General features: G+C 29.3%; 1 protein-coding gene across 4 annotated transcripts; it reads right to left on the bottom strand.

Annotated features, from left to right (window-relative positions):
* Nucleotides 1-4,105: 4,105 nt before the first annotated feature.
* Nucleotides 4,106-9,559, bottom strand: LOC111620311 (otopetrin-2-like). Of its 4 annotated transcripts, none has more exons than XM_023362226.1 (9): nucleotides 9,418-9,559; nucleotides 9,200-9,289; nucleotides 8,848-8,963; nucleotides 8,641-8,755; nucleotides 7,047-7,293; nucleotides 5,543-5,703; nucleotides 5,294-5,474; nucleotides 4,966-5,216; nucleotides 4,106-4,825 (listed from the first exon to the last, which is right to left on the bottom strand). In XM_023362226.1, exons 2-9 carry the CDS (start codon nucleotides 9,236-9,238, stop codon nucleotides 4,157-4,159), a joined length of 1,779 nt encoding a protein of 592 aa, XP_023217994.1. In that variant the 5' UTR covers nucleotides 9,239-9,289; nucleotides 9,418-9,559; the 3' UTR covers nucleotides 4,106-4,156. The 4 variants fall into 4 exon arrangements, with proteins under 4 accessions (XP_023217994.1, XP_023217996.1, XP_023217995.1 ...); XM_023362228.1 differs by having other exon boundaries at nucleotides 9,200-9,274; nucleotides 9,418-9,534; XM_023362227.1 differs by having other exon boundaries at nucleotides 9,373-9,489.

Below are 9,559 nucleotides of genomic sequence, written 5' to 3'. Positions count from 1 at the left end.
TATACACTATGTCAGCGAGATTTATGATTTAGCGCTATTTAGAGATTGCTATCAGCTGGAGCTGTTAAGAAAATCTACAAGTTAATGTCATCGTTACGAGAAGAGTTGGTGTTCTTTGCATCACTATGGCGGAGTAACCAGGATTTTGGGAATACAAGAATTAAGTCATTCGGGAGACCAAGGAAAGTTCCCTCTGTCTTTTTTAAGCGAATGTTTAATTACCTTAGAATCACTTTAGTTATCTAATTTTACCTAATTAAAATCATGTGATATGCATTATTATATTTATTTTAAAATAACAAAACTGATTTCTTTGGTACCAAGGGCTGCTATAGCATTATAAGTATCCCCTAAATACGCCCAATAAAACCTGTTTATTATGATTTAATAAGAAATATTTTGACTGTTTATGCATTATAAAAGTGGACAAGAGAAGGTTTTATTAAATCTCTACATAATACATATCATTGTGTATAGAACTGTTGACCTTTTTTTTAACTCTTTCCGCCCTGTGGGCACTAAGAAGACCTCTTTTTTGCAAGCCATTATGTGGGGCGGCCGGGTGGTGAGGGACGGGGGTCCGACATATCCGGAAGAACCCCCCGAAAAATTCCTAGGGATTTAACGACCTGTCCGGATTCGAATCCAGGTCCCCCAGAGCAGCAGGCTGCCACCTTGACCGATCGGCCATCCTGCCGTCTTAACCTGTCGACCTGTGCTCTGGCAGTGATGTCTCATAAAAATAAAGATAGACTCTTGTGAATTTTTCTTTGAATCGTGCTCTCTTAAGCAAACTGCTTCCTTATCCGATGTTCTGTTTAATGAACATCGATAAGGAAATGGCATATTCCTAGACAGAAATCGATCTCTGAATGTTTGTGGAAATTTCATTCATTTCCTTGTATGAGAAGGGGAGCGTTGTTAAATCCTGCTTTGATGACACTAAATGTGTTTGTTTGTTTGTTTAATCATGGCAACGCAACACTTGTGCGATCTGCCTAGGGGGATGCCTTCCGGAAAGTCTTTTTAAGGGAAACTGGCCCTTATTTAGACGTTACAGACATGGAGAAAACCCAGAAAGCGCCACATGGCCAGCCCGTCCGAGCGAGGCGCGAACCCACGACCGAATTCCCAGTGTTCAGGAAACGAAGACCGCTTGGTGGGCCCACCAAATGTAAGAAGCTTATTTCTGTCAGGAAAAAGACCCAAACTCATTACACTAAATGTGAGCACAGGGAACGACAAACACCACTCAAGTGACACCAAATGTGTGATCGGGGTTTGTTCCGATTTTACCCTCGTTCACTATCAGAATTAATAAAGGATGAAATTGGGAAAAGATCGGTAAAATCCTTCCTTTTGTCAGGGTCTTGACGCCAGTGAGGTTAAACTAATTCACGTCTTAACTCGCAATTGAATGAAATCAATTTTCGAGTGGTCCGAAACACTTTCAAGAATGACTGGAACTTAGGAGGGTTTTCGTAAGGACGACGATGGAGTGTGCCTAACTCCATCGTCGTCCTTACGAAAACCCATTAGATAGGTTAGAATATAACGAAAAATATTTATTAAACATCTAAATAATTCCATACATATGATAAACTTAAATGAACTAATCAAAGGAATAACTGTATACAAATAAATGTAGAGGTTCTGCAGGCATACCTTTAAACTATTCAATATCTCGATAGAACTCGATTTTGAGAAAGTTTACAAATAAGTATCAATCTTATCTGTTTACATACATCTAAGATGACGAAAGCGTCAAGAGCGTTAACAATATCTAGAGATGGAGAGTAGTGAGTTCGGTAGATCGACGATTCGGCACTCGGCAATGGAGCCAAAATAAGAGCGAAAATTATAGATTAAGCATGTGGCTAAAGGGTGACTAAAGCATGACTAAAAGCACGACTAAAGCACTGTTCAAAGACTCCAACTTATATACTCATTGATCATTGGACCACCAATGGTATAACTCGAATATCACGCCATATTTCCAACACGAGAGGGAAATCAGGCGTTTTGGCCAATAGTCGAATGAGGCATCAGACTCGCCCATTTTGGTATTGGCCAAAACGCCTAAATTTGATAGTTGAGCATATCGCCCAACTATCAAATTTAACAAAGATAGATAATTTTTCTATCATCTTCATTTAAGATTACATTTAGAATATTAACTTCATTTATTCTCTTCAGTTTCATCAGGCTCATTTCTATTGTATACAGAAGAATTTCAGTACATTTTCTAGCAAACAATTTTTATTCGTGTGAGATACATATGGCTCATTTTTTCATGTGTACAGAAAAAATTTACTACAGACAGCGCTTCTTCAACACCACTGGTTTAATTTGCTACAAGGAAAGAAACTGTCTCCTGAACATGTTCGAATACTTGTTTTCTTACCTTAAATAAAATTCTGCAGTGTTTGAGAATGAGAACAGTTATTCATTAATCTATTATAGTTAAAATAAACGAACCTAAAGGAAAATTACTGTATATCTCAAAGTCAAAATAAAAGATTGTAGTTTCATCTCTTAGAATTTAGTAAATTGTTTTTCTTGTTATTTTACTTTATTAGTTTATTTAATATATTGAAATAAATAAATAAATAAGTTAAACAATAAATCTATATAAATAAAAATGTAATGTTCGTTTGTTCCAAATAGCTAATCTCCGAAAGTTCTTCACCGATTGCTTTGAAATTTTCACACAACGTTCCATTCGAATACGGGCGTGTTTTTATATAATTTATATATGTCGAAAGTCTCTCCCCCGTGAGTTAATAATAAAAAAGTTATTTTTTAATGAAATCTCATAACAGATGGCGCCATACACAATTTTAACTTCGCACTAATGTGTCTTAGTTTTTCTTAAATATTTTTCGCCTGGAAAATTATGAAATATTTAGCCATAAAAGTTTAAAAATTAATTAAATCGTATTTACAATTTCATACTCTTTTTGTTTTTTTGTTGACTATTGCTATATTGTTCAAGAGACATTTCTGAGAACGAAACTTCGGTTCGAGACATTACACTTACAGAAGATGCGCTCTCTTAACGATATTTTCTCACGATCCAACTACGTGATAAGAGCGGGGATACTACCGCATACATTTTAATCAGAAAAATATTAGAATTATTTTTAAAGTTAATATTTTTAAAGTTAATTTGATGTTTAAAAAAGAATTAATCTATATAATAAAAATGTAATGTTCGTTTGTTCAAAATCTTAAATCTCCGAAAGTTGTTCACCGATTGCTTTCAAATTTTGACACAACGTTGCATTCGAATACGCGCGTTTTTATATTATATAGATGTCGAAATTCCCCCCACGCGGGGGAAAGGGACAGGATTAAGGCTTCCCGTGAAGAACTCAGCTTCTATTATACTATTCTAGATGCGATTTTTTGCGTTTATAATTGCATTTTAATAGGGTAAGTCAAGAGAATGTGCACTAAGAAGGAATTTTTCGAAATTCTCCCCTCGCGGGGGAAGTGTTATACATTTATAATAGATACACTTTGAGCCACAGCAACGCGTGGCCGGGTCTGCTAGTATTAAATAAAATTATTAGTTAAATGAATTGATTAATTTTTTATATATTTTTTCCGCTCTCTGGGCGCCAATAGAGCCCTTTTATCGAACCCATCGTGGATTCGGCTAACAAAGCCTACAATGGGGCGTCCAGGTACTAAAGGATGGGCGCCTGATATATCTTAGACAGATCAACCCCGAAAAACCACAGGAATTTTTTTTTGTTCTCAAGAGCGGCGTTTGACAGCTTAATCACGTGACCATCCGCCGTATAGTTAATTAAGTTCACTAATTATTCGGTGTATTCGTGTATTGGAGGTCTGGTTAATATTCGAATTCAGGAAAAGTGTTAGTCCCTCATCATTAATAAAATTTTTGTGTTTCTTTTTAATAAACAATAAGCCATTTTTTATTTTTACAATCAAACATTAAATTATTTTAATTCTTTTAAAACTAAAATACAATAAATAATTGCGAAAATATTTAATAAAATTAATATAATATAAAATACAAAATAAAAACAAATGCTTGATGAATATTTTGTGCTTATTTAATGTTATATCATTTTAAAACTTTTTCTATATACTGTATCACGATATATAGCAAATATATATTATATTTCTATACTTTATAACATTTTTTCCAAATATCACATAAGCATACTGTAGAATGAAATCGATAATAGATTGCAAGAGGCGTAGTTACGTACAGAATAATTATCCATCCCCAAAATCTATAAAATTCTAAGAGTACGGGATTAGAATCAACTCTTTGAGTTTCTAGCGTGTTTATAGCCCACATTGCAAAATTACATAATAAAAGAAAAGTTACCATTTCTCGGCCCGGTTTTCGATTCATTTGTTCAGAGTTAGTTGCCCTTCTTTTAGAAGCATCAAAAATGAACATGGTTTGCAAAGTGCTTTGAATAAGACACGCCGAACTGCTTAGCAATACCAAACCTAAATTATCATTTTTTGCAAATATTGCCCCTATAATACTGAATACATTAAATAAAGAGAGACCGGATTGCCCTACCACTAGTAAATAATTATCTAATTCAGCATTCTTGTTCGGAAAATATTTTAGTTCTTTCATTTGATACAAGGAAACTGCAACAGCAAGCGAAGTCATTAAATATAATACAAGTTCCGTGATTCTTGCTTCAAGTACAGCTAGAGGTTTTGTCTTTAGTTTATTAATAAATACAAAGAATAAAATGATACTGATGATAGATAAAGAAAGAACGAATATACCGGTGAATAAACCCTTATTGGCTTTGGTGCAATCCACCTAAAACACAAAAATTTCAATTAAAACTTAGATTTATAACATTTATAATATATTAAATATATATTTTTTTCATTTATATATTTAATATACAGTATACAATATGAATTCGATAATTATTACTGCTCAAATATTATAATTACATGATAATAATGTCTCTTAGCCGAAAAGGAATGTTTTTCGTCTGTACTATTTTCGAGAGACTTTCCGACATTTTTCCACATCATAAATAAAATTGCAGCAGCTATGACACTATGTTCAATAACACAAGGGAACAAAAACTGACTGGCATCTTGAACTAGTTTACCCATAATGCTCGATCTTCTACATTCGTGATTTGAATATAAAGTTTCATCTATCACAGTTTTATTAGAAAATTCATTTGCAGATTCACCTAAAGAAACATTGAAATTATTTCGTTCAACTGATGTAATAATTACAGATTATATAAACCCATTTACGTTATCTTACCTTGATTTATCGCGATGTTAAAGTTCATATTCTTTATCAAAGGAAAAGAGGTTGAATTAGCTGACGTCAAAATGCCGTGTTTAGTTTCCTGAACTAAAACATGAAGCCAAACGCATAAATTGGCAGCAATCATATGCATTAATCCAAATCGAGCAATTGTTTTATATTTGTTGACAATCATCTTTATAATAAAAATTATATTGAATTAAATTACATAATGGTACATTCATCAATTTATAATTATCTTACCGTAGAATTTAGAAAAATAAAATACATCTGAGCGAAGGTGAATACCATTCGAGTAAATGGAGTTAATCCGAAGAGAATGTTATAGCATTTAGATTCTGTATGCAGTTCGAAAAATTGCCCAAATTCCAATCCAGAATAAATCATGCAGCCAATTCCAAAAGCTAAATTATAAAGTAAATTATTGGATTATTTTTAGAACGTAATATTACATAAGTAATATAATGTAGCTCTATGCTATAAGTGTCAATTCTGTAAAAAGTATGACTACAGTTGCAGCAGAATGAATATAATCGGCATGCGATATGTCATAGTATTTTATTTATTTACTTTTTATCGTAGATACTAAAAAAAGTTAGTCTAATATGCGATTGAAATTAGTTCTTTATCATAAGATGCAGCTCGTATGACGTTTGTAAAATAGTAAAATGGCATATTATAAAAAATTCTGTCCAATTTTAATTCAATTTAAAGATTTCAGTTTTTACACAATATTCTGCTGTTCATTATTAATCCGGAATGTTCATTCCTTGTCCGTAAAATGACTTAAAAAGCAAAGCTATCAGTTTCTAGAAATGCATTTTCCGAAATTAAATGTCTAGAAACAAATGATCATATTTACAGCTTTGTAGAATTACGTTTTTGAACTTAAATTATAAACTGCAATTATAAGCATGTGAGCTGAAATATTTTGAATTTAAATATATTGCGAAAAATTCTTTAACACTAGAAGTTTTTTACTGTGATAAAATATTACAAAAGATTAATTCAAAAATTTAGAATAAATTATAACATTTTTAAATTAAGTAACGGAATATATTAAATTATATTAATACGTTATGTAATGTGCATCGTCTTGTATTATTAGTAAAAAAAGAAGTTTGCCTGAAATAAGTTATTATGAAAATATTATAATCACAATTCAGTTTATATTACCGATAATTTAAAAAGTGTTTTTTACAGTTAAATCTTTAAAAATAATTTTAATTGTGATAAAATATGCTGATTTGGACAATAATTTTTAAAATAGAATTTTAAAAAGGGAGTTTTAAAATAATGAAATTTAATTATATATAATTTTTTCTGTTTTTTTTTTCCTAGATTTCTCTGTACAAAAATTTTCCCATGATTTTCCCTGTTGAAAAAAAATGTATCCAAATTTGGGAAACAATTTTGCAACGATAGTCACGCATCGAGTCTTTAGATCAATTTTTTAACGTTAATGTTTATTACAAAAACGTTAGGTGAATTACCAACGCTAGTTTTAATTAAAATTCGTAACAGAACAGTATAAATTTGCACAATTCAATTGTTTATTAAATGGTAGACTGTCTTACCACTAAATTAGTTAACGATCATAAATATTCCCCCGATTAATCAGCATTTTACTGTATTTTTCAGTCTTCTGGAAATTTTAACAAATGTTTTGTAATAAACAAATCCTATATGATGAACTTATTGCAATAAAATAAATTAATTGAAAATATAAATGCAGATGTTTACATACCTACAGCACTTAATCGGATGTAGAAACTACCACTATGCATTAATTCGTCTACTTTCTTTTTTGTCACTGGAGATGCAATTCCGAAAGAACTATTTCTTCTTGGTACTGTATCCATAGTTTTCAAAACAGTGTGTAAAATCTTTGAAAACGTACTTATTTTATGCGATTCTCTTTCTCTTCTTAATAGAAACACATACACAAATAGAATAAATGATATACTCCCGATATATAAATAAAGATAAAAGCCCTGAAATGAAAAATTAAATTTAATAAGTAAAAAAACAATATAACTGACAAATGAATATCTATATGTGTTCTAAAGACATTAAAGCTTGTTTAAAAAATGCTTTAATGTCTTTAGAATATAAATATCTTAGCAATAGCTTATTAGGTTTTCTTTCTAGAATACTAAACTATTCAAGTGTATTTTATGTAAACACTAATGATAAGTTCAATGTGTAATAAAGTTATAATTTTCTAAATTAATAACTAAAAACTTATTTCTGCATAAAATTAATTTAATTTTATATGACTAATTTAAATTTAGGCCTATTATATATATGTGTGTATGTAAGAAGTTTAATACAGTATTAAAATAATAAATGTTGTATTTGAATTGAATATTTACTTTTTATATAACTAAATAATTAAGAATCATTAAAATAAATTCAAGGTTTTGTTCCTTTTTAAAGGTTAATTTCACTTGTTTTTTTCTTATTTAAATATGAAAATTTTTTTCATTTAACAGAATTTACGCTAATAATTATTCTATTATATATAAAAAGTATAATAAATATATATTCTGTAATTCTTATAGTTTGTTTTTGACAATAGAATAATTTATATATTCAAATATAAACTTGCTAAATTTGTTCACAGATATATATTTTATTGTTTAATTATGATATTTATTAAAGAATAAATATTCTACATATGGTTAGGATTGTTTTTTACAGAAATTCATTTTGTTTATTTCTGGGCTACATCGTCAAACTAACAAATGAAGTACAGTATAGCTATTGTAAACAATGATAGATTTAGACAATAGAACGCTATGTGTACTTTGAGTTCTTATAAACAATTTAAAACTAATTCTTGACACATATTTTTAATAGGTCTATTATTTTCTAAGAAATGGTATCAAAATTATTTCATGTTTAGTCAAGTTAGTAAAAATTTTAATAAATTTTAGATTTTCAAATCTTTGAAATAGAAAAATTTGGCATATTCTTTAATGTACTTATTTAGGATTCGGATTAAGCCAATATATAAATGAAGAGGATAAAGTATGTCTATTTTTCCAAACAGCAAATGCGACAGATGTACAAACTTGAACATGAATTTTAATTAACTTGTAAGAAATACAAGTTAATTAAAATTCAAGTTCAAGTTTGTGCAGTTATCGCATTTGCTATTTAGAATAATAGGACATAATTTATCCTTTTTATTTATTTGCACATTCTGTTTATATATACTAATTATAAAAATATAAGAAGTTAAGTTATATTAACAAAATAATAATTTTCTTATCTTGTTATAGTTTTAATATGTTTTAAAATAATAAAATAAAATAATATAATTAAAGAATAATTACTTCGTAATAAGATATTGGAATACTTCTGGAAATGACCTCTCCTAATGGAAAACAAATTCCCATCACCATAAGCAATTTTGCATACACTCCGCTTAACATCACAACTAAAGCATCACTAATAAAATATATAAGTTTTTTTAATATTAAAGTCATGTTCATTTATAAAAATAATCACTTACATAAAAATTAAATATACTTAAATCTTACTTTTCGTTATAACTTGGCGGATTAGATATTTCTTTTAAATTGTTCATATTAGGCATTTCAATAGTTTTAATATCCTGTGCTTGTTCTTCTGCCGTCGAATATAGATCACTGGTAATCTTAAATATGTCAAAAGATAATATTATACGTTTATATTTACAGAATAACAACTTTATTTATATTGTAACTATTGAAGGCTATGGATAGGCTAATCTGTAAGCACAATTTCGATAATTAGCAACAATTTAACTCATTATTATTTAATTTTATAGATTGAAAATTACTAATTTATTACATTTATAATCATAAATTTTAAATTATTATAAAATAATTACGTTAATAAAATAAAACTCACAAATTTTACTCGTGCTGGTGTTACATCCGAAGATAACATGGTAAATTTTCAAAGCTTCATGCACAAATAACCAGTCTTTAAATTAAAATTCTATTAAATTTAAATTTGAATACTTTAATAAGTAACATTCGCTTAAATTTGAAAGATTCGCCCTTTAAATTTGAAAGATTTACCCTGTATAAGTGACAGATTAATGTAACAAATATTTTACTATGTACCTTTTGTTGGAGTCGTCTACTCTACATTTTGTAATGCGTAGTCTAGACTGGCGCTAGATCTGTTTGTAATAAAGTGAAATAACGTAATGCAAATACTCATAAAATGCTTATCAATGATCCTTCGAAATTCACGTCAATAAAG

Source organism: Centruroides sculpturatus, unplaced genomic scaffold (assembly GCF_000671375.1).
Source record: "Centruroides sculpturatus isolate CEXI.00-Female unplaced genomic scaffold, Cexi_2.0 scaffold4, whole genome shotgun sequence".
NCBI classification, from domain to species: domain Eukaryota; kingdom Metazoa; phylum Arthropoda; class Arachnida; order Scorpiones; family Buthidae; genus Centruroides; species Centruroides sculpturatus.
This window is presented reverse-complemented; position numbering and strand designations above follow the sequence as displayed.

Excerpts from the sequence above, each read along its gene's own strand:
- LOC111620311 (XM_023362226.1), bottom strand. The coding sequence starts at position 9,238 with ATGTTATCTTCGGATGTAACACCAGCACGAGTAAAATTT. Across the intron at positions 8,964-9,199 it reads CACCAGCACGAGTAAAATTT|ATTACCAGTGATCTATATTC; the intron begins GTGAGTTTTATT and ends GACATATTTAAG. Across the intron at positions 4,826-4,965 it reads CTAAGAGACATTATTATCAT|GTGGATTGCACCAAAGCCAA; the intron begins GTAATTATAATA and ends TTTGTGTTTTAG.